The 25,836-nt window shown below is 44.1% G+C and overlaps 1 protein-coding gene across 1 annotated transcript in view; it reads left to right on the top strand.

The window, feature by feature from the left end:
- Positions 1-25,836, top strand: part of LOC135198807 (acylglycerol kinase, mitochondrial-like) — a 120,386-nt gene that overhangs the window by 19,213 nt on the left and 75,337 nt on the right. The window contains exon 2 of the mRNA XM_064226764.1: positions 11,785-11,904. Coding sequence (XP_064082834.1) covers positions 11,785-11,904 — 120 coding nt within the window. The remainder of the gene's footprint in view (positions 1-11,784; positions 11,905-25,836) is intronic.

Raw genomic sequence — 25,836 nt, 5'->3', positions numbered from 1 at the left:
CGTTATGGTGAAACAGACTCGTATTCATCAGCTGATTTCAAACCACAACATTGGCCGCTCCGCGGAATACTGCTGAAGTTTGCCGTAGTATTTTAAAATACAATAATATGAGAATAAACATGCAATATTCTTGGATACAGTGAAATAATGTATACTTTTTAAAGGATTTATGGAAAAGATGCGTAATTAATAAAATAACAAGTGCAGTTTTTAGGAACTGGCGGACAAGAACGAACATGAAAAACCATCCCCTTACAACGTGGAGCCTAGTTACAAAGGCTGCCTTAATTTGTATCTTATTTGGCTGTACAAAAATGAAATACCTTTTACGCAATATGTTTTCATACACATTTTAACATAAAAGCATAAACATTTGAAAAATCGACACATCGATCGCTAAATTTGCACTTTTTTTTTTTTTTTTTAACGATATTTTCGGAAGAGCGTCAGACGGCGGCATACAAGAACGAACTTGAAAAAAACATCGTAGTCGATAAGTTGAAGGGGAGTTTCTTAAAAGCTGACCTTTTATCATATTTCTGCACAGAAATAAAAATACCCTATTCGTAGTACATTTTCATACACATTTTAAACATAAAAGCATAATCATTTATAAAATCGACACATCGATGGCTAATTTGCACTTTTTTTAAATCGACATTTTCGGAAGAGCAGCAGGCGGCGGCTTCAGAAGAAAGAACATGAAAAACGTCGTATTTGATAACGTGAAGGGCAATTTCAAGCTGCCTTTGTATCATATTTCTGTACAGAAATAAAAATGCCTTTCACGTAATACATTTTCATACACATTTTAAACAAAAGCATGAACACTTATGAATCGACACATCGTAGTCGATAACTTGAAGGGGAGTTTCAAAGCTGCCTTTTTATCATATTTTCTGCACAGAAATAAAAATACCATATTCGTAGTACATTTTCATATACATTTTAAACTTAGAAGCATAAACATTTATAAAATCGACACATCGATCGCTAATTTGCACTTTTTTTTAATCGATATTTTCGGAAGAGCGGCAGGCGGCGGCTTACAAGAAAGAACATGAAAAAACATCGTATTTGATAACGTGAAGGGCAGTTTCAAAAGCTGCCTTTGTATCATATTTCTGTACAGAAATAATAATGCCTTTCACGTAATACATTTTCATACACATTTTAAACAAAAGCATGAACATTTATGAATCGACACATCCATAGCTAAATTTGCACTTATGTAACTCGATATTTTCGGCATAGAACGCGTCAGAGGCATATATTTTACCCTATTACCTACGTAATAACTCTCCATAAAATTTGTTAATATAATTTGCATAACCTTTATGGTCTGAACGGCATTTCTACATATGCATGAACTCGTTAGACAACGGCGCTGGCGGCGCTGTTAACTGAAATTTTGTGCGTAAAGATACCTTTAAAATGCCTTATTTTTTTAATGAATATTTTTGATAACCGCCGTAAAACCGATTCGCCGTTGAGTGATTGCGCCGTTAACCGCGGGCCGCCTGTATATCTCATTCTCAGAGTGCTTTTTCGGATTCGGCATCGGAAATCGCCAATCTGAAAGCTACTATTAGAGACATGAAGTCCAAGATGGCTGACTCCCAAAGGTAAGGCTAGTGATAGTGAGCATTTCAGTGAAGTGAGTTCTCCCGTGTTGTGGAGGGGCGTTTGATCGTTCCTGCGACGCTCCCAGGCCTAGACCTCTTCCAAGCTCCCATGCCCAGAGAGAAGGAAAGTCGAAAGCCTTAAGGAGGGTCCGTGGGGGAATCCCCAACGGTCAGACGTCCCTTCAGCTAGCTCTGCTTCATGGCAGGCGGCTCAAGGGCGCTATAGAAAAAGCGTCTTTTTCGCGAGTGTTTCTCGTCCTCTCCCTCTCCCTCACCTAAACGAGGGTGGAAGGAGAGGCGGAACTTGTCGAGACCGCTGAAGCGTCATATGAAGCCTGACATAGATTCGAGCCCCCAGAGCGTTTCTCAGATGACGTCTCCGTCTGCTATTAAGAAAGCGAAGGTGGCGTCAGCGTCACCTGACGCTTGCGCGGAAGTACCCCTTCATTCTTCTTCCCCGAAGTTGATGACGAAAGGCGTCATGCAATACTAGACGTGGGAGGGAGAAGCGTCAAGAAAGATAATTATGGCAGTTCAGGAACAACTGTCATCTCTTGTGGGAGTTTTTAGCGCCCCGTCGGAAGGACGTGACGCTTCCAATTAAGAAGTCTCGTCCTCTCTCACCTGCTCTAAGAGAAGCGTCAGACAGACGTGAAACTGCTAAACGTGCTTGCCGAAGCTTCGAGTTCGAGAGCTAGAACTTGGGGGCTTACGAGAGTTTCGTAAAGCCAGAGAAACGTAGACGTTCTTTTAGAAGTGAAGCGTCATTGAAAGCGGATCTTAGACGTGAACTGCTCCGCTTCCATATTGTGACGCCCAAGTAGGACGCCTTTAGAGAGCGAGCCGTCTTCCAGGCGCGAAGCGTCATCGAGTAAAGCGTCAGCAAGTAGTACTTACAGCCAGGAACGCTTCGTAGGAAACGGGAAGCGTCATACAAGGCGTCTTCTAAAGTTCAAGAGAAGCCGGAGCTTGTGACGCCTTCCAAGTCTTTTAGAGCGGGAAAGAGGAAGGAGTATCAATTCCCTTAGCCCCTCTCCTATTAGGAGTTTTGTCTCCTCCAGAAGAGGAAAGTTCAGAAAGGAGAACGGAGACTCAGATAGATCCCGAGTTGGAGGAAAACTCGGATGATGAATATCATGGTAGAGAGGGTCTGTCCAACTATAAGGTTTTGACTGCCCTGCTTCTGGAGGAGTATGGAGACGAGTTGACTCCTGCTGCTCCTCCTTCTCCGCGCTCGCTCTTTTCCAGTGCTAAGACGAAGAAGCCTTCGTCTTTTCTAAAAATGAAACCCACCATCTCGATGAAGAGGGCATTACACGCCTTAGACTCATGGATGAAGTCTAAGAAAGACTTAGTCAGGAAACAGTCTTTTGCATGCCTCCAGCAAGATTAGCTGGAAACAAAGAGGTCATATGGTATAAGACGGGAGAGAATATGGGTATCGCTCTCCCTTCTACAACAGCGAAGGCAGATTTTTCGACTTTAGTTGACGCTTCACGTCGACAAAGTCTCAATTCAGCACGAATTACGTGGGGTATTTTCAGAACTGGATCATCTCCTCAAGGGACTCTTTCATGTATTGGAAGTCTTCAACTTCTTAGATTGGTCCCTTGGGGTGATGTCCAAGAAAGCCCATGATTCGGAAGGAATCGAACCTGAAGCCTGTATGCATTTTGTCTTGCATTGACAAAGCGGTACAGGATGGATCTTTTTGAAATCTCTTCATTATTTGGAGCAGGTCTTTTAAAGAAAAGGACGGTGTATGGCGCCTTCTTAACAAAGGCAGTCTCGCATGCTCAGAGGGCAGCTCTACTGTATTCGCCTCTTTCTGACTTTTTGTTCCCTTCTCAGTTGGTGAAGGACGTTGCTCACTCTTTAACTGAGAAGGCGACTCAGGATCTTCTGACGCAGTCAGCTAGGAAGAAGAAACCTGTTTCTGCATCTGACAAGAAAGGACCTAGTACATCAATGCAGCCCTTTCGAGGTGGTCCGACCTCCAGACCTCCCGCAAGAAGGAAGGCTCCGGAGAAGAGAGGTAGGTCTGCCTTTCGTCCCTTTAAAAAGGGAAAATGAAACATCTCTCCTCCAAGCACCAGTAGGTGCCAGGCTCCTGGGATTCGTGGAGGCCTGGACACTGATAAACGCAGACGCGTCTTCATTGGCTATCATAAGGAAGGGATATCGTATCCCTTTCCTGAACACTCCTCCCCTAACGTCAATACCAAGGGAACTATCAGCCCAGTACAAGGATCCGTGCTCGAGGGATACTCTTCGATCGATGGTGGAACAAATGTGGGACAAGAGAGCGATAGAACTAGTACTGGATCAAAACTCCCCGGGGTTTTACAATCGCCTTTTTCTAGTTGCGAAAGCCTCGGGAGGCTGGAGACCAGTACTGGACGTCAGCTCTCTGAACAAATTTGTTCAGAAGGAGAAGTTCTCCATGGAGACTTCTGCTTCAGTCCTAGCGTCATTGGTATACGAAAGTATACCAATCGAAGTGGGAGGTATTTAGAAGGTGGTGTAGATCCAAGAAGTTGTCCTCCTCCACTACCTCTATAGCGGAAATTGCTGATTTCTTGCTATTCCTGAGAGTAAAATCTCATCTAGCCGTATCCACAATAAAGGGATACAGAAGTATGCTCTCGGCTGTATTCAGGAACAGAGGATTAGATCTGGCAAATAACAAAGATCTCCACGATCTCATAAGATCTTTTGAGACTTCAAAGTCTAAGGAACCAGTACCTCCGAACTGGAACCTGGACGTAGTCCTCAAATATCTGTCATCGGATAGATTCGAACCTCCTCATCTGGCATCGTTTAGAGACATAACTAGAAAATGTCTATTCCTATTATCTTTAGCTACGGCAAAGAGAATTAGTGAATTACAAGCTCTGCAGGATAAAGTAGGATTCAAGGGAGACTCGGCTATTTGCTCGTTTAAGACCCTGTTTTTAGCGAAAAACGAGAATCCCACGAATCCCTGGCCTAAGTCATTCGAAGTCAAAGGAATGTCGAGTCTCGTAGGCAGAGAAGCAGAGAGGTCTCTATGCCCTGTTAGAGCGCTGAAGTTCTACCTTCAGAGAAAGCGTCAGTTGGGAGGCTCTAGACAAGGTCTTTGGTGCGCGGTAAAAGACCCCACAAGACTGATGTCCAAGAATGCTCTGGCGTTCTTTGTAAGAAACGTCATTACGGACGCTCATAAGGTGTCTGTCCTGACGAACAGTTACAACTACTGAGAGTAAAAGCTCATGAAGTAAGAGCGGTTGCGACGTCTCTCTCGTTTTATAAGAATATGTCGCTTAAAAACATCATAGACACGACATATTGGAGATGCAACTCAGTATTTGCATCTCATTACTTGAAAGACGTGCGTGTGACGTATGAGAAGTGTTTTTCTCTAGGTCCTATCGTATCGGCAGATACGATTCTGGGTACGGGAGCCGACACCAATCCTTAAATGTATATACTTCTTCTTTTTGGATATGGTCGAGAGTCTCTTCGAACAATGGAGGACTTAGGCTCGCACGGGCGGCCGTCTATGTTGTTCAGTAAGAGAATTCTTGTCATATCCAATTAGTTGAGTATAATTTTTTTTTGAAAATTATGTATGTGTGCGTAGTGGTTTTTGAGTTACGGTTGTTGTGACGAGTTCGGGGATAACTCGTAACAATCCTTAGTTCTAACATATGGTTAGGATCAGGTGGTCGGGATTGGTTGTGTGCTCCTTCATAAGGTGTATTGTCATATAAGTGGATCAGCACCCATTGACAAAGTCCTTTTAGGCTCTGCCGAGTAAGTGGATAAGACCCCATCGGCAGACCCACAAGAACTCTTGGCCATAGATCACATATCTCGCTAAAGTTTCTTGAGGTGATGCAGACTACTGGGCAAACACCCACGAAGTCTACCACCTATCAGGTAGGAACCAAGGTTTTATTTATACCTACAACATATGTTGTTTACCTGTCTATTCCATATAGTAGCTGTCTCTTACCCTCCACCGAAGGGTGCCAATCAGCTATGTATATATCTGACAGGTAAGTTGATTGTATGAAAATGATATTGTTATGATACAATAAAGTTTCATACATACTTACCTGGCAGATATATACATAGCTAAGACTCCGTCGTCCCCGACAGAAATTCAAATTTCGCGCCACTCGCTACAGGTAGGTCAGGTGATCTACCGGCCTGCCCTGGGCGGCAGGACTAGGAACCATCCCCGTTTTCTATCATATTTTCTCTCTTCCACCTGTCTCCTGCGGGGAGGCTGGGTGGGCCTTTAATTGTATATATCTGCCAGGTAAGTATGTATGAAACTTTATTGTATCATAACAATATCATTTTTCCTAACTATACAAACCTGAGGTCCTCTACATATAGTCCCACCTCATGCCACCCCTCACTCTGCGTTTCCTGGGCCTAAAGCAAAGTGACTCCTCTCCTCGCATTCGAACTGACCGCCAACTGCCGGACAAGTAGTTAACTACTGAACCCCCTTGTTCGAAGCTTACGACCGGTTCAGCTGCCGCTAAGTACCTTCCTATTGTTAAAGGACCTCAGGTTTGTATATTTAGGAAAAATACAATTTTCAACAAATTGTTATTTTGTTGTTTTAGAAAACCTTGAGTGTCACTGTCAAAGGTTTAGCCTGGAAGAGTCAAAGTTATCCTTTCATTTTGTGGTTTGAAAACCTAGAACATGTCAAGGTTAACCATTTAGTTTGTGGTTTTAGAGAACCTAGAATGTCTTTGTCAAAGGTTAAGGCAGAAAGAGGCTAAGTTTAACTTTTTTTTTTCCAGAAAGCTAGAAAGTGTATGTCAAAAAGCACGAGGTTCTTAGTGATATATTTGATGTTAGGCTAGCACACGAGAACTAGCTCCATTCCTTTTACCTATATTAAAAGTAAATATTTATAATGTGAGAGCTGTTGCAACTTCGTTTAGTTTTATGACAGTTCGTCGTTTGAGGATGGGTTTAATGCGGCTCAATAAAAGTGCAATTTGGTTTTTGTTGTTTGCTACCCTAAGTATGCAGAATCATGTTTGAAAACAGTAAACCCCTTAGTTCGCTATTAGTAGCGGGTAAAGTCTTCCTGAACCGAAGAAAGAGCAATCTACGTATTTGGCTCGTTGTTTTAAATCCCAGGTTTTAATATTTTAGGGAGCATGAAGGTATTGTATAGGAGCATATGTGTATATCTTACAAGTATTTATTTTTAATGTCTGTTTTGTTCATGAAACTTACCTGACAGATATATATATAGCTGTATTTTCTGAAGTCCGACAGAATTTAAAAATTCGCGGCACACGCAGTGGGGGGGCGGGCCAGGTGTAGTACCCATTCCCGCCGCTGGGAGGCGGATATCAGGAACTATTCCCATTTTCTATTCATATTTTTTTCTGTCGCCGGTCGGTAAACAACTGTTTACAGACCTCCGCCTAGGATTTTGAAACTTCATTAGCCACTTAAGTATCCTAATTATTCTTTCGATTATTAACTTGTATTTGTGGCTAGGCATACGCTATCGTAAATTTCTTCGATCCCTCTTTCCTCTTCATCGATTTCTTTGAGAATCGGGAAGATTATATACTCGGATTCCTGGGTGACTTTCGGTCATGTTAAAGGGTTTTCCCCTATTAGCAAAGTGCTAATAGTTTTGTCAAGTCAGGACGTTTTCCCCATTGTCATTTAAGTGGGGGACCCCTCATAAATGGGGTAGTTCTCATTGACATAGATTTTAACGTTTTTATCGTTTAAGCGGATAAACTCATTAACAAATTTCGGAAGAGCTCTCATTCATTTTCAGAGGCTCATCCGGGGTTAAGAGAAAGACTTGTAGACTATCCAGGAAGTCTTTTGTCCAATATCATAAGAACATTGAACGGTCTTTTTTGATCCACGGTTCTCTCTTGATGATCTCTATTCGAATGTTACTCCCTTTTCTTGGAAAAGAGTCTTGGCAAAGAGTCAAGGAGTTCTTTTAAAAGTCTCGTTCATTAGAACGTGGACAGTCGTTTTCCTTTCTTTCTCTCTTCCTCGTCCAGGAAGATGTAGTAGAGAATTCGATGTTCAAATTACTACAATACTTACGTAGTTTATCTTTGCGTCATTTTGCTAACGCATGGGTCGAGTCATATACGCATATCGTATTTACCTCTGCGGATAGAAGCCGAAAGAACTGTTGTTCTAATGTATTTATTTGACACTCCCTTCAACCTTCCAAGAGTTTTCGGAGTAAGAACAACTCTTCAGGTATTGTTACGACAACACCAACTCAGCTTCTGTATTTAGCGAATTCTGTTTCGTTTAAATAGGCCTGCTTGAGAGTTTCCTTTTGCTCGATAATATCATACCTATTCCTTCGTAAAGGGAGTAGCTGGCAACTCAGGCAGATAGTATTCTGTTCACCATTGAAGCTTTCCTTCGAGGAAGACTTCTCCTTCACTCTTTTTGATAGAGATCGAAGGTGGTCGATCTCCAATCCTTATTTTGTTTTCTTGAAGGAAAGAATTTAGGATGGAGATCGTTGTTCAGAATACTATAAAATATACTAACGTATATTAACCTCGCGACATGATTCTACTAAGCAGTTGAATTGTCCGAGGGGTAGGCGCATATCCTAGTTATTCTACGGATTGCGACTTAGACGAGAAGTATTCTAATTGAACTGCAACATCAACTCAGCTTCTGTATTTAGCGAATTTTGTTTCGTTTAAATATGCCTGCTTGAGAGTTTCCTTTGGCTCGATAATTTCATACCTATCCCTTCGTAAAAGGAGTAGCTGGCAACTCAGGCACATAGTGTGAGACGATGATCAAGGCTGCTGTTACTGTGATCTACGCAGTACCGGCTAGCTCGGTGTCATGCGCGGTTGGTTACGTCTCTCTCCCTTCCGGGAATGGCTGAATAAACCGTCTCTCTGCCCTACAATCATGGATTTTAGCCTCGGGTTGAGGAAATTTCTAGTAATCTTGAATGATCATACCTGCCGTTTACTTAGAAAATTTCAACAAGATATCTCTTATACTTGTTAGGTGCGGGTTTACCGCACGGTAACATTCTGTACGAATCTACCGCGGCATAGCACTATAATAATGCTCTCCTGCTTATGCAAAGCGCAGCCTTATTTAGGGAAGGAAGCAGGCTGAGTGAGGGAATGGATGAGTTTGCTGGGGACCATTTCCTCGCTGGAGAAGCTTGTTTTCCCTGAATAAACAGCAATTCAGACCTCTACAAATTTTCCTCACGAAGAAATTGGAATAACATCAAAGATCTTGTAATTCTAATTTTCTCTCAACGGCTTGAGGATCACCTCGGGTGATAGCGAGAGGGTGCCAGACATCCGAACAGAGAACAGATGTTCTGGCACATTGTCTGAAAGAATTGGAAGCCAAATTGGTCGGCTCTCCAGTTCCTCGAAGGGTGAGTTTGGATCGAGTGGCCCAAATCATCTCGGATAATTTCTCAGCTCTCTCATAGCTCGAGAAGAGAGAATTGGTTATGGGCTTGGGCACGGAACGTAACGATCCTCAAGAGGTTCGTTAAACTAGTGCAGCGTCCGTGCGGGTCTTCTCGATCGAAGGCAACAACTACTGACGTCTGAGTAATCCTCACTTAGAAGTATGTCGAAAGTGAGGAGAGACTGAGGGCGTCCTTTCGTTAAGTTTTTCGTAATATTGAAGACGAAGGAGCTTCCTCTTAAGTTGTTCCCTTATTCATGATCCTAGAGGATTAGCTTTAGTCGCCACATGTTGGCCTCTAAGAGGTTGGATTCACAGAGGTCAGGTAATTCGAGAATTGTCAAAGACCCTTCCCGAGAGAATCTGTGTAATCTAACATCGTCACTTAGTGAAGTATCTAATATCTCTCCTCTCTGACTCTGAAGGCGTTCAGACTATCGAGAAGCGATAAGAGCTTCAAGATTAATGGCAGTCTCTTGGCCAAGGCAAAGCAGTGCTGCCTATTTTCAGTTTTCAATCGGAGGGGGCCGTTTCTGGAGATAGTGAAGGGAAATGACTGTTTCCTCCACCTCGACCTCTGTGAATTTCGTTATGGTTCTATCTTTCCGTATGAAGTATGAGATAAGATAGAAGTCCTAACTGTTGTAGAATATGCAAATATGTTGTTGACGGCCTCTAGGCTCAGAGATTCGGTTCTGTCAAACAACAAGCTTCACGATCTTTGAGGTCTGTGGAGATCTTGAAATTCTCTGGATCAAAGGTTCCGGCATGGAACTTAGACGTAGTCTGAGTTTCTGATGCCAAAAGCATTTCGAACCTATCCTTTCTGCGAACTTAATACACGTGACCAGAAAGGCTAATATTCTAACCGCTCGAGCCACGGCAAGGAGGGTTAGTGAGGTTTTAGCCATCATCAGAGGTTTTGGCTTTAAAGGACATAATGCGGTCTGTCCGCTAAGCCTTCCGTTCTTGATAAGAACGAAAACCTGTCTAACCATTGACCCGAAGGCTTGGAGACCAAGGGTATGGCACAAATTATTGGGCAAGGGCATTAGAGAGTCCTGTGCCCTGTAGGGTCTCTCAAGTTTTATCTTGATAAAACTATAGAAAGTCAAGGTCAACAGACAATCTGCGGTGTTCCATAAAAAGACCAGACTAGTTCATGTCCAAGAACACCCTGGCATGATAGCCAAGGAGTTCTTTTAAGAGGTCTCATTCATTATGTTTGCATAAAGATTTGAGATTTTTTTTTAATATGAATGCTCAAGAGGTGAGGGCGCGGCCTCGGAAGCATTTCAACAGAGCATGACACTCAGTAACATCCTGAGTGCCACGCTTTAGCGAAGCAACTCTGTGTTCGCTTCACACTCCCGACGGGATGTGAAGACGACATTTCATATCCGTAAGTCGCTAGGACCATACATATCCGTAGATATATTATTGGGTGCAAGAAGCAACACGAATCCTATCCTATAGAAAAGGGATAGGTGTGCTTTTAACTTTGAAGGGTTGGTCGCTTGAGGCGCGTTCCTTTTCTTTAGCCTAGAAGTTATGGAACTAACTTTGATAGGTTAGGTCAGGTGGTGGTTTTAGCTTCGGTGCCCTCAGAAGTATGGTCATATGGTCTAGTCACATTGTGGTCACGTCCCCGTTGACAGATCATCTAGAGCGCACCAGCATTACAGGTCTCTACCTCGCTGGCAACTCTAGTAACGCAGAAGCAGACTTTGGTGACAGTAATCACGAAGTCGGCTATGCTAACAGGTCAGGAACCAAGATGTATATCATCTACTTAATTTAGTTTCCCAAAAATCCTATTCTGTCTCTTCCCACCATCCGAAGGTGGGATTCAGCTATATATATATCTGTCAGGTAAGTTTCATGAACAAAATGTTATTGTTATAATACAATTAAGTTTGTTCATACTTACCTGGCAGATATATATATAGCTGTATTTTCTGAAGTCCGACAGAATTTAAAAATTCGCGGCACACGCAGTGGGCGGCCAGGTGGTAGTACCCATTCCCGCCGCTGGGAGGCGGATATCAGGAACTATTCCCATTTTCTATTCATATTTTATCAGTGCCACTGTCTCCTGAGGGGAGGTGGGTGGGCACTTTAATTATATATATCTGCCAGGTAAGTATGAACAAACTTAATTGTATTATAACAATAACATTTTATAGGGCTTTTGGACCCAGGCACAGGGTCACTCACATCACTCCTGTTTCATTCTGGCTCAAGTGAAGCAGTTTTCTCTGTGAGGCTGCTCTTTGGTGTACTCTTATTAGAGCCTTGCTCCTTGAATGGAAATAACTTCTGGTGTCAGTAAGATCTAGAAATTATTCCAGATCAAGTAAGAATGATTTGGGTTTCATGCAAGAAACCTTTAGCTTGATTAACTGAGTGGGTTTTGTCTAGCTGCACTACCACCCTTTTCTCAATATGGGAATCAGCTATCTTTAACAGCAGGTAAGATTGATCCTAAATCATAAAATTCATTATTTGGATATGTGGTACGTACTTAACTATAGTATTGTTAAAGTAGACCCCACCCAGCCTCCCCACAACTTATGATATGAGCAATCTTTAACAGTAGGTAAGTATCCAAATGATAAAACTTTTTATGAAAATTTATTTAATCTTTGTGCATTTTTTACTATTTTTTGTATACATGATGGAAATCTTGCAGGGAAAATGCTATGATGCGTGCTTTTGCAGAGGAAGCCATGAAATATGGTGAAGTGCCTCAGCCCCTGAGTAGCCAGCCTCGTCATGTTACAGTCCTCCTGAACCCAGCAGCAAGTGGCGGGTTAGTTGTTTATTATTTTCTTTTGCCGTCGGTTACCGAGATAAGATAATCAGTATGTATACAGTAGTAATTTTGTAATCAGAATTTTTCCAAGTTCCAAATACAGTAGTGATAATCATTTAAACATATATGTACTATTGTAATACGTACAGTATTTATCTATTTATTTATTTATTTATTTATTTATTTATTTATTTTTATTTATTTATATATTTATTTATTTATTCATTTATTTATTCATTTTTTTTGTATTTATTGAATTCCTTTTAAGCATCTCAAAGTATTTTTATCAGTAGTTCACACATGTATGGTAGTATGTTTATTTTTGTCACTATTGCAGTATTGAATATACAGTCATAAAATGGTATGATTGATATAGCAGAGAACAGTTTAGTGAGGTGGTAGTTTATTACAGTTTTCTAGAATGCAAGCTGTTTCTTGCCCAAACTTTTTCATATAGGTAGCCATTTTGGTTGAATGTAACCATGACTGTAGAAGGCACAGTAAATGCTCTATTGGTTGCATTATCCTTAATGCTGTTTTCTTTGAAGAGACAACATGAAAGATTTAAATGGAGAATAGAGTGATGATTTAAGATGAATGGTTTCAAATTGGGTTTACTGAATGAAAGTTAGGACATTTGATTGCTAATAACACCAGCAATACTGTGGTAACAAACCTGGTTTGTGTCATTTTTCTTCAAAAATGCACTTGTAATAAATATGTTGGTTGTAATGCATATTTTTCCTATTGTCAAATCCTAACTATCATTATTCATTAACAGAAAATTTTTGTGGGAATTCAGTTTTTAATACATAATTTCTTACAAAAACAATACTTTGAGGTAGCCTTAACTTAACTTGAGCAATAAAGGCAGTCCCCAGTTAATGGCAATCCGGTTTTATGGCACTTTTTCTGGCACCATAAAATTGGCGATTTATGGCGCCATAACTCAGCACCATAGATCGCTGAGTTTTGGTTAATTGTGGTTTTTGTTTATCAGCATCCCACCGAGAACGGGATTCCTGTTGATAACTGGGGACTGCCTGTACCATACTTCCATGCCAGTATTTTCTCCATAGCAAAAAGGTATAATGCAAAAGTATTTAAGTCATTTTCTACTTAATATTATTTGTAACATTACTACAGTAATTTTTTACTATTGTATGATGGTTGAAATGCAAGCAAAACATTGTTATCAGATTCGGTTCAGTTGTTGTAGCAAACAACTGTCATTGTTTAGTTGTTTCTGGCAACGATCATAAGGTTACTAACATTACTTTTATCATTCTCTTTTGCTTTTTTAACTTACTTAACTAGAAGATATGAAAAATGAAGAGATGGAGGAAACATTAGCAGTCTGAAAAAGGTCTCTCTCTCTCTCTCTCTCTCTCTCTCTCTCTCTCTCTCTCTCTCTCTCTCTCTCTCTCTCTCTCTCTCTCATACTAGGCCAAGATTTACCAGTAAGTTCATTGAATCTGACATTAAGAATTTGTATAACTACCATGCAGACCATAGTAAATGATAAGGCAAATGAAATTCCACATTTTCATTAAAGGCTAAATACGTGGCAGTGACTCTGTCTAAGGCATCGTTAACAAGTTTAGGGCACTGTAAGGTGGATTGTGGCACCCTTAGACTTTTGAATATTGGTTAGCAACAATTTTTGGTTAGCGTCAGGCCCCCAGGAACTGAGGCCCTAGTCGTTAACTAGGGGCTGCCTGTATTTTTCTATGAGAAATATCCACTTTTCATACAATGAACTTACCTGTCAGATATATACTTAGCTAAGACTCCGTCGTCCCCGACAGAAATTCAAATTTCGCGCCACTCGCTACCGGTAGGTCAGGTGATCTACCTGCCTGCCCTGGGTGGTAGGACTAGGAACCATTCCCGTTTTCTATCATATTTTCTCTGTCGCCGGTGGTATCAACATTGTTGTTACTACCTCCTGACTGGAATTCGCTTTTCAAGACTTTTTTGATCATCTATATTGGATTTCTTGGTGACGTACTGGATCGTTGTTTTGGCATTCGCTACTGTGGACTGGATTTGGACTTGCTTTTGATTTTTCTGATAGAATGTCTGATTCAAGTGTTAGTGTGAGAATGTGTGTGAATGTAGGCTGCAAGGTGAGGATACCGAAGGCTTCGGTTGATCCTCACACTGTATGTCGTAAGTGTAGGGGGTTTGACTGTTCTTTAGCTAACACCTGTATTGAGTGTGAAAAGTTGAATGCTAATGAATGGAAGACTCTAACTTCTTACTTGAAGAAGTTAGAGAGGGATAGAATTAGACGGGCTGCACAAAAGGGTGTGAGTACAAGGCCTATTGAGCCTTTTTCTGAGTCTAACTCTCCTATTATTAATGATTTTGATTCTCCCTATGTATCTGAACCCTCACAGGCTTTGCATTCGGATTCGGCTTCTGAAATCGCCAATCTGAAGGCTACTCTTCGTAAAATGAAGACAAAAATGGCGGCCATGCAAGGTAAGGGAAGTGATAGTGAATTACTTAGTGAAGTGAGTGTTCCCAGTGTTGTGGAGGGGGCGTCTGACCGTCCCTGCGATGCTCCCAGGCCTAGACCTCTTCCAAACTCACATACCCAGAGGAGAAGGAAAGTCGAAAGTCGTACGGAGGTTGTGGGGAATCCCCAACGGTCAGGCGTCCCTTCAGCAGGTTCTGTTTCGCTACAGTCTGCTCAGGACCGCTTTAATAGAAGCGTCCTACGAGATTGTTTCTCGTCGTCCGGTTCTCCTTCACCTAAACGAGGGTGGAAGGACTCGGATCTTTCGAGGCCACTGAAAAGGCACTGGAAAGAACGCGCGTTTGACTCGAGCCCGGAGCGCTTCTCGGAGGAAGCCCCCTCTTCTATCAAGAAGGCTAAGCTGGTCCCGACGCCTCCTCGATCGGTAGTTGAGGATCGCACTCCTTCGAGTTCTCCTGCTTCTTCTATTGAAGAGGACGCTGGTGTGGCTTCCAAGAGGATATTGCTAGCAGTACAAGAGCAGTTAGCCTCTTTGGTTGGAGTTCTTTCGAGGGATCCCCCTCGCAAGAAGGACGCTAGACTTCCTATTAAGAAGTCTCGTCTTCTTTCGCCTGCCAGACGTGAAGCGTCCTCCAGGCATGAAGAGCCTTACAAGCGTGGGACGTCTTCCAGGCGCGAAGATTCTTTCAAGCGTCAGGAGCTATCCGAGCGAGTTGCTCTAGATAAGGATACGCTCAGGCGCGAGGCGCCAGCCAGGCGCGAGGAATCAGCCAAGCGCGAGGCGCCAGCCAGGCGCGAGGATTCAGCCAAGCGCGAGGCGCCAGCCAGGCGCGAGGAGTCAGCCAAGCGCGAGACGCCAGCCAGGCGCGAGGAGTCAGCTATGCGTGAGGCGCCAGACAAGCGCGAGGCGTCAGCCAGGCACGAGATGCCAGCCAAGCAACAAGCTCCAGCCAAGCGAGAAGCGCCAGCCAAGCGCGAGACGCCAGACAAGCGCGAGGCGCCAGCCAAGCGCGAAGAGCTTTCCAGGCGTGAGAAGTCAAGCAGACGCGAGACTTCTAGTAGACTTGAGAGAGAATCTGTTCACTCTATGAGTCCCTCTCCTAGTAGGAGTTTGTTGCCAGTAGAGAGAGAACTTGGTGAAGATCCTCTCGTTTTTCAAGCCGATTCTCCGCACCTTGTGGAAGTAGATTCGGAAGACGAGGTTAACGGTAGAGAAGGCTTCTCTAACTATAGAGTTCTGACGGACCTTCTTTTGCAGGAGTATGGAGATTCGTTGACTCCTGCGGCTCCTCCTTCGCCTCGATCACTGTTTTCGAGTGCGATCGTACCGAAGTCTTCGTCGGTGTTGAAGATGAGACCTACGATCTCTATGAAGAGAGCTCTACAGTCTCTTGACAAATGGATGTTGTCGAAGAAGGATCTGGGCAGAACCACCTTCTGTATGCCTCCAGCCATACTTTCTGGTAAAAGAGGTTTCTGGTACCGAACTGGGGAGAACATGGGCCTTTCTCTCCCAGCGGCGGCTGAAGCGGACTTTTCAACCTTGGTTGATTCATCGCGGAGACACGCTTTGAATGGAGCTCGTGTGACTTGGGCGATTTCTGAGACTGATCATCTCCTCAAGGGCCTCTTCCATATTTTGGAAGTGTTTAATTTCCTAGACTGGTCCCTTGGGGTGATGTCTAAGAAGGCTCATGACTCGGAAGGTCTAGACCCCGAAGTCATTCTTAGTATTCTGTCATGTATTGATAAGGCAGTACAAGACGGATCGGGAGAAATCTCCTCTCTCTTTGGAGCGGTACTCCTTAAGAAGAGGAGTATTTTTAGTGCCTTCTTAACCAAGGCGGTTTCTCCCTCACAGAGAGCAGCCCTGGTTTTCGCTCCCATGTCAGACTTCTTGTTTCCTTCTCAGTTAGTGAAGGACATTTCTCGCTCACTGACTGAGAAGGCGACACAGGATCGTCTCCTTCAAACTGCAAGGAAGAAGAGACCCCTAGTTGCGGTTGACAAGAAAGGAGAAAGGACCGACTTCTACGGTTCAGCCCTTTCGAGGAGGTCCTCCCTCCAGAGCTCCCTCTAAGAGAAGAGGTCCTGAGAGGAGAGGTAAAGCTTCTTCCCGTCCCTTTAAGAAAGGGAAGTGAGACAGACAACCTCCAAACACCAGTGGGTGCCAGGCTTCTCGAATTTGCAGAGGTTTTTAGAAGGTGGTGTAAGTCTAAGAAGTTGTCCTCCTCCAGTACCTCTATAACCGAAATCGCTGATTTCCTTTTGTTCCTGAGAGAGGTCTCTCACTTATCTGTATCGACTATCAAAGGATACAGGAGCATGCTTTCGGCAGTCTTCAGAAACAGAGGCCTAGAGATTGCTGATAATAAAGATCTGCACGACTTGATTAGATCGTTTGAAACGACAAAATCTAAGGAACTAACTCCTCCCAGCTGGAACCTGGACATAGTTCTCAAGTTCCTTTCGTCTGACAGATTCGAGCCTCCTCATTTAGCTTCGTTTAGGGATTTAACGAGGAAATGCTTGTTTCTCCTATCTTTGGCGACAGCCAAAAGAGTTGGTGAACTTCACGCCCTTGAAGATGAAGTCGGCTTTAACAGAGACTCGCCCTTCTGCTCGTTTAGAACACTTTTTCTAGCGAAAAATGAAAACCCCTCGAATCCCTGGCCCAAGAGATTCGAGATTAAAGGCTTATCGAGTCTAGTAGGTAGAGAAACAGAAAGGTCTCTTTGCCCTGTAAGAGCCTTGAAGTTCTACTTACAAAGGAAGAAACAAATGGGAGGCTCTAGACAAAGTCTTTGGTGTTCGATTAAGGACCCCACAAGAATCATGTCTTAAGAACGCATTAGCTTTCTTCATAAGGAGCGTCATTACAGATGCTCACAAGTTCTGTCCTGACGACTCTTTTCCGCTTTTAAGAGTAAAAGCTCATGAAGTTAGAGCAGTGGCGACGTCTCTCTCTTTTCAGAAGAATATGTCGCTAAAGAAAATCATTGATACGACATATTGGAGGTGCAATTCGGTATTTGCATCTCACTATCTTAAAGACGTTCGCGTGACCTACGAGAAATGTTTTTCTCTGGGGCCTTTCGTATCGGCGGATACGATACTGGGTACGGGAGCAAACACCAATCCTTAACTTTGTACATACCTTCTACTAGATATGTTCTAGATTTCTGCTGACAAAGAGGGCTCGGTGCTGCACTGGCGGCCAGTCACTGTTGTTCAGTAAGGAACTCTTGTGATATCTTTTAGAGGAGTATTAAAATTTTTTTTTTTTGAGAATTTTTGTATGAATGCGTTTTGAGTTTCGAGTTATGGGTTGTTTGTAATGAGTTCGGGGATAACTCAGAACAATTCTATATACTAACATGGTGGTTAGGATCAGGTGGTCGGGATTAGTTGTGCTCCTTCATAAGGTGTGTTGTCATAGAAGTGGTCCAGTACCCATTGACAAAGTCCTTTCAGGCTCTGCCGAGTAAGCGGTTCATATACCCATCGGCAGACCCACAAGAACTCTTAGCCATAGATCACATATCTCGCTAAAGTCTTGAGGTGATGCAGACTACCGGGCTACAGCCATGAAGTCTACCACCTATCAGGTAGGAACCAAGGGTTTTTTCTTTTATACCTTTACATAACATATGTTGTTTACCTGTCTTATTTTCCATATTAGCTGTCTCTTACCCTCCACCAAAGGGTGCCAATCAGCTAAGTATATATCTGACAGGTAAGTTCATTGTATGAAAATGATATTGTTATAATACAATAAAGTTTCATACATACTTACCTGGCAGATATATACGATTAATGGCCCACCCAGCCTCCCCGCAGGAGACAGGTGGAAGAGAGAAAATATGATAGAAAACGGGAATGGTTCCTAGTCCTGCCGCCCAGGGCAGGCAGGTAGATCACCTGACCTACCGGTAGCGAGTGGCGCGAAATTTGAATTTCTGTCGGGGACGACGGAGTCTTAGCTAAGTATATATCTGCCAGGTAAGTATGTATGAAACTTTATTGTATTATAACAATATCATATTCACTATATTTTCACTTCAATTTCATTATTAAATGCCCTTTTTGTGATAAAACTATTTTTTAAAAAACCAGGTACGTATAAGCATTTTTAGTGGGTTTTTCCTGAGTTTGAACTAACATTATAGGCAGTCTAAGCATTTTTATAGGGGATCTTAAGTACAAGCAGTCCCTGGTTATTGGCAGGGGTTCCGTTCCGGGGGTGTGCCAATAAGCGAAAACCACCATTAACCAAAACTGCAATTTATGGTGCCGATAACCAGAACTTGGCCCGTTATGGCGCCCTGATCGCTGATTGTATTCTTCTTCTTCCCAGCTTTTTCCCATTTTTATATGGGGTCGCCGTTTCGGATGAGCCGTTTCCATCTATTTCTATCTTGCGCTTCTGCCTCATCAATTCCCTTCTCATGTAAATCTCCTCTCACACAGTCCTTCCATCTCTTTCTTGGTCTCCCTCTCTTTCTTCTTCCTTGCACCTCCACTCCCATAGTATGTCTCCCAGCGTGGTCCTCATCTCTCCTCAACAGGTGTCCATACCATCTCAGCCTCCCCTCCTGCACTTTCTTTGATACTTCCACCACCTTAGTTGACCCCCTTATGTAGTCATTTCTGATCCTATCCACTCTTGTTACCCCAGACATCCACCTAAGCATTCTCATTTCTGCCACATCCATCTTCTTCTGCTCTGCTTTTCTCATGCTTGCTGTTTCCGTACCATACAGCATTGCTGTTCTTACCACCGTCTTGTGAAATTTTCCTTTTAACCTAAGCGGCACTCTTTTGTCACAAAGAACTCCCGAGGCCGCTCTCCAGTTGTTCCAGCCTGCCTGTACCCGATGTTTTACTTCTTCTTCCATACTTCCTCCAGCGTTAACAAAAGATCCCAAATACTTAAACTTATCAACTCTCCTTATTTGCTCTCCACCAAGCTGAATACTTTCTCTATCATCCCCCTCAGTGGTGGTACACATATATTCTGTCTTGGATCTACTTATTCTCATTCCTCTGTCCTCCAGTACTTGTCTCCATCTTTCCAATTTCACTTCCAGATCTTCCCTGCTCTCTGCACACAGAACAATATCATCCGCATACAATATGTTCCATGGTACTGTCTCCCTTACTTCCTCTATTATAACATCCATCACTATGTTAAAGATAAATGGGCTCAGAGCCGACCCCTGGTGTAATCCTACTCTCACCTCAAAACCTTCTGTCTCCCCAACACTGCTCCTCACTCTGGTAAATACATTCCGGTACATCTCTTGTATCAATCGCACATACTTCTCTGGCACCATCTTCTCCCTCAGGCTCCTCCATACCTCTTGTCTCGGGACTCTGTCATAAGCCTTTTCAAGGTCAATGAATACCATATGTAGGTCCCTTTGTCTTTCCCCGAATTTCTCCTGATCGCTGATTGTATGGTGGTAGACAAGCGCCATAAAACCGGATCGCCGATAACTAGGGACTGCCTGTATTTGCGGATTCTAGCTATTCACAGGGGAGTCTGGAATGCATCCCTTGCAAATACAGGGAGTCCACTGTATAGTTAACAATTACATCATTTTCTGGATTTGGGGGCTGTCATGATTTTTGTCATTACAAGCAGTCCCTGGGTTACGACCGGGGTTCTGTTCTTGAGGCGCGTTGTAACCCGAAAATCGTCACAAGCCGGAACATCGTCAAAAATCCTATGAAAACCTTACTTTTCATACATTCAACTTCCCTGTCAGATATATACTTAGCTATAGACTCCGTCGTCCCCGACAGAAATTCAAATTTCGCGGCACACACTACAGGTAGGTCAGGTGATCCCGCCGCCTGCCGCTGGGTGGCAGGAATAGGAACTATTACCGTTTTAAGCCAGATTTTTCTCTGTCGCGGTACTAGTAACATCGTTGCTAGTTCCTCCTGACTTGAATTACGAATTTCATTACGCCGTTGATCTTTTGGACTGCTATTTGGTGACGTATTGGATCTTTGGTTTGGCATACGCTATTGTGGACTGTTTTTTGGATTTGGCTTTGGAATTTTCATAATGTCTGACGTGTCGATTTCGTTCAGAGTGTGTGTGAATGAGAATTGTTTTGTGAGACTGCCGAAAGCTTCGGTGGATCCTCACACCACTTGTAAAAATTGTAGAGGGAATGTATGCTCTCAGTTGAATACATGATGAGTGCAAGAATTTGAATGAGGAGGAATGGAAGTTGCTTAATTCCTACCTAAGAAAGTTGGAGAGAGATAGGGCTAGAAAAGCCTCTTCCAAGAGTGTGAGTAGGTCAGTCTCTAACGAGCCAGTTAGCGGACTATTGCCTATTGATAACCCTATTGTTTCCTCCCATACAGCTTTACCTTCCCGATTATCGGACTCGGCAAGCTCAACATCTGAAATTGCGAGTCTGAAAGCTTCGCTTAAACATATGGAACAAAAAATTAAAGAACTGGAAGGTAAGTGCAGTGAAAGTGTTCCCAGTGAAGTGGAGGGTGCGTCTGATCGGCTCTGTCTCACTCCCAGGCCTGGACCTCTTTCAGGCTCCCAAGACCAGTGGAGAAGAAATGTCGAAAGCCGCAGGGAGGTTTCAGAGAATCCCCACCGGTCAGGCGTCCCCTCGGCAGATCCTGTAGTTACGTCCCGGGCTGCCAAGGATAGTCGTTGGAAAGACGTCCTGAAACAGTGTTTTTCTTCGTCTGATTCCTCATCTTAAAAAGGATGGAGTTCAGATAGATTGTCGAGACCTTCGAAGAGAACTTGGAAGTCTCCTTCATTCGACTCAAGCCCTGAAGAATTTCCGGAAGAATATCCTCCGGAAAAGAGGAAGAAGAATGTATATTCAGAAGCTTCTTCTCCTGCATCGGAGGTTGGAAAGAGAGACGTAGCTACGAAGATGTTAGAGGATATGCAGAAACAGATATCTTCCCTAGTAGGAGTTCTTAAATCTGATCAGACTAGAAGGAAGGATAGATTTTTCCCTATCAAAAGATCCCGTCCTTTAGAACTATCTGAGAGCTCGGACGAGGCGCCTGCCAGAAGCCTGGCGCCAGCCAGACGTCAGGCTACTGTCAAGCGCAAAACGCCGTCAAGGCGACAAGATGTGTATAGGGAACTTCCTACTAGAAAGAAAGCACATGAGATGTCCGTATCGAGGAGTAAAATTGGAACTCCCGAAATCGGATGAACTCCTGAAAGGAAGCGCAAAGAGCCTGAAGCGCCTGAAGCGCCTGAAGGGAGGCGCAAAGTAACTGAAGGTCCTGGAACTCTTTTGGCGAGGCGAAAAGAGTCTGGAGCGCCTGAAATGAGGCGTAAAGCTCTTCAAGTAAAAGAAATGAGGCGCAACGCGCCTGAAAAGCCTGAAGTGGCTAAAAGGAAATATTTAACTCCTGGAGAGCCTAGAGCGCCTGATATGAAACATAGAGAGCCTGGAGAGCCTAGAACGCCTCAAAGGAAAAGCAAAGAGCCTAGGGAGTCTGAGGCGCCTGAAAGAAGAAGCAAAGCGCCTAAAGAGCCTGAGGCGCCTGAAACGAGGCGCAAAGCGCCTGAAGAGCCTGAAGCGTCCGAATGGAGGCGCAAGGTGCCTGCAAAGCCTGAAGCGGCTGAAACAAGACGTAAAGCGTCTAGAGCGCCTGAAAGCAGGCGCAAGGATTTGTACAATCCAGAATACAATTTGGATGAGTTATCGGAGTTTGAAGCGGACTTGGAGGCTCCTCTTTGGGATTTTTCTCAAGATCAATTTTCCCCTGACAGGGCCTCTAGGTGTCGCACAGGTGATCGTAGCCCCTGTCGGGAAGGAATTGATCATGAAAAAAGGGAACGACATTTAAGGACTTCTCCTGGTAGGGACGAAAGTTGTCGCACAGGCGGCCGTCGTCCTTGTCAGGAGGGCCTTAGGGTAAAAGAACAACATCGGCCTTCTCCTGGCAGGGACTCAAGATGTCGCACGAGCGACCGTAGCCCTTGTCAGGTTGCAGCCGGTGTTGCTGCAAGCCCTGTGCATTCCCGAGAGAGGAGTCCCCGGTCGCACACTCTTCTCCGAATAAAACTCAACCGGAATTAGAGGATGTTTCGGACTCTGAAGAAAACAAGGGGGCAGGTCTTTCTGATTATAAGATACTAGCAGCCCTCTTGTTAAAAGAATTTGGAGAGTCTCTGAGTCCTGCTTGCCCCGTCCTTTCTCCTACGGTCTTTATTTTCGAGTACGAAGGCTGCGAAGTCTTCCTCTTTCTTGAAGATGCAACCGACCATTTTCAATGAAGAGGGCTTTGCAGTCGGTCGGGAATTGGCTTAAAACCAAGGAGGAGGCGGGGAAGACTGTGTTTACCTGTCCCCCTTCAGGCTATCGGGGAAGAGAGGGAATGGTATAGCACAGGGGAATCTATGGGACTTTCTCTTCCCTCATCTGCTGAAGCGGACTTCTCGACCTTGGTGGATTTGGCAAGGAGGCATGCACTTCCATCAGCCAAAACAAGCTGGACAATGTCTGAAATGGACCATCTCCTCAAGGGAATATTCCATGTCTTGGAAGTTTTTAACTTCCTAGATTGGTCCCTTGGGGCTTTGGCCAACAAGACTCAAGACCCTCAGTTTTTGGAACCAGAAGTCTTGCATAGTGTTTTGGCATGCATGGACAAGGCAGTGCAGGACGGATCGGCTGAAGTGGCATCCTTGTTCGGGACAGGAGTATTAAAGAAGAGGGCTGTCTTTGGTTCTTTTCTTACCAAAGCAGTCTCTCCAGTACAGAGGGCTTCTCTTTTATACGCCCCTCTGTCTAAACAGCTGTTTCCTTCTCAGTTGGTAAAGGACATTTCCCATACGCTTACTGAGAAGGCAACACAGGATTTGCTGGTACATTCTGCTAAGAAGCCTAGGCCAGCTGCTTCTGTCTCGAAGAGGGAGCCAAGACCTGCCCAACAGCCCTTTCGAGGTAGAGCTTTTAGCCGAGCCCCAAGGAAGAGAGGAGGAGAGTAAAAAGAGGAAGATCTTCCATTAGAGTTCCAAAGAAGAACGCAAAATGAGATTCCAGTCCTCCAATCACCAGTAGGGGCCAGACTTCTGGGATTCTCGGAAGCAATGGGCTTCAATGAAAGCAGACTCTTGGTCCCTGCAAGTGGCTGAGGAAAGGATACCTCATCCCCTTCAAGAACAGACCTCCATTGACGACGGACTCCAGAGGGAGCTGGTTCAGCGAGATACAAAGACCCTGTAAAGAGAGAGATCCTTCTTGGACTGGTGCAGCAAATGTTGGAGAAGGAGGCCATCGAGGTAGTACAGGATCCGCACTCCCGAGGTTTTTACAATCGCCTATTTTTGGTGCCGAAAGCCTCGGGGGGGTGGAGGCCTGTCCTGGACGTGAGTGCATTGAATCGCTTCGTGGAGAAGACAAAGTTCTCCATGGAGACATCCAACTCGGTTCTCTCTGCTCTCCGTCCAGGAGATTGGATGGTCTCCCTTGACCTGCAAGATGCATACTTTCACGTCCCCCTGCATCATTCGTCGAAGAAATATCTTCGATTCATGGTGCAGGGAAGGATTTATCAGTTCAGGGCTTTGTGTTTCGGCCTCTCGACGGCTCCTCAGGTGTTTACAGCGTTGATGAGAAACGTAGCAAGATGGCTACATCTGAAGGGGAAGGGGTGAGGATATCTCTTTACCTAGATGATTGGCTTATAAGAGCGCAGACAAGACAAAAAGTGCTTGGAGGACTTGGAGATAGCTCTTCAATTGACCAGATCTCTCGGATTGCTCGTAAACCTCAAGAAGTCTCACACAATCCCCAGTCAGACTATCGTCTATCTGGGGATTCGGATGGATTCTCGGGGTTTTTGAGCGTATCCATCCCAAGAAAGAATCTCGAAAGGGTTGGAGAAAATCTCGGTCTTCCTAGAGAAAGAACGAAGCTCAGCGAGGGAATGGCTCAGTCTACGGGGCACGCTTTCCTCGCTGGAGCAGTTCATCTCTCTAGGGAGACTGAATCTGAGACCCTTGCAGTTCCATCTCAGAAGGAGTTGGAACAGAAGAAAAGGAGATCTTTTGGATACCTTTCCTATAGGAGAGAGTATCAAAAACCACTTACGATGGTGGTTAGGACCCCACTGACAAGAAACGAAGGAGTGGTCCTTGGCCCTTCAGAACCCTCACCTAGTGTTATTCTCAGACGCTTCGGACACGGGGTGGGGAGCAACACTAGGGTCGAAGGAAGTGTCAGGCAGTTGGACAGAAGAACAGAAGGCCTGGCACATAAATGCAAAGGAACTCTTAGCAGTGCACTTAGCACTGCAGTTTTTCGAGAACGAAGTCAGAGGCGTGGTGGTCCAAGTCAACTCGGACAACACCACGGCTCTGGCTTATATAAGAAAACAAGGGGGGACACACTCTTTCTCCCTTTACCAACTAGCAAGGGATCTGTTGATATGGACAGAAGAAAGAGGGATTCGACTCCTGACGAGGTTCGTTCAAGGAGGGAAGAATATAAGAGCAGACAGATTGAGCAGGAAAAACCAGGTCTTTCCAACAGAGTGGACCCTTCATTCACAAGTCTGCCAGCAACTATGGTCTCTTTGGGGGAAGCCGCAAGTGGACCTGTTTGCAACATTCCTATCCAGGAGGATGGAGAACTTTTGCTCGCTGGGGGATGATCCCAGAGCCCTATCCATAGATGCCATGCTCATGGATTGGGAGGGCATAGACGCGTATGTGTTCCCCCATTCAAGATGCTGGGGGAAGTAATGAGAAAGTTCGTGTCCTCGGAGGGAATGAGGATGACATTGATCGCTCCTTATTGGCCTGCAAGAGAATGGTTCACAGAGGTACAGGAATGGATAGTGGACTTCCCCAGATCTCTTCCCGAAAGGACAGATCTGCTCAGACAACCCCACTTCGAGAGGTATTCACAAAAATAAATCCCATGCGCGCGATCTGACTGCCTTTCGACTATCGAAAGATTGGTCAGAGCGAGAGGCTTTTCTCGCGAAGCGGCAAAAGCAATTGCTGGAGCAAGGAGGTCCTCAACCATGCGGATATACCAATCGAAGTGGGAAGTTTTCCGTAGATGGTGTAAAGAAAGTAGTTCATTCTATCGCAAAGCCACTTGCAATATTATTAAGACAAAGTGTAGATACAGGCAAGATATATGATGAGCACAAATTAGCGTATATTACCCCTACTTTCAAAAGTGGATCAAGACTAGAGGCAAGTAATTATAGGCCTGTGAGTCTAACATCACATATAATGAAAGTGTATGAAAGGGTAATGAAGAAAATATTATGAAACATTAATAAAAATAATTTGTTTAATAAAGGACAACATGGTTTCGTACCCGGAAAAAGTACACAAACCCAACTGTTAGTCCACCGTGAAAACATATTCAAAAATATGAAAAGCGGAAATGAAACAGATGTGGTTTATTTAGACT

This window comes from Macrobrachium nipponense, chromosome 22 (genome assembly GCF_015104395.2).
Source record: "Macrobrachium nipponense isolate FS-2020 chromosome 22, ASM1510439v2, whole genome shotgun sequence".
Classification (NCBI taxonomy): Eukaryota; Metazoa; Arthropoda; class Malacostraca; order Decapoda; family Palaemonidae; genus Macrobrachium; species Macrobrachium nipponense.
Note: the sequence above shows the minus strand (reverse complement) of the source record. Positions and strands in the feature narration are given on the sequence as shown.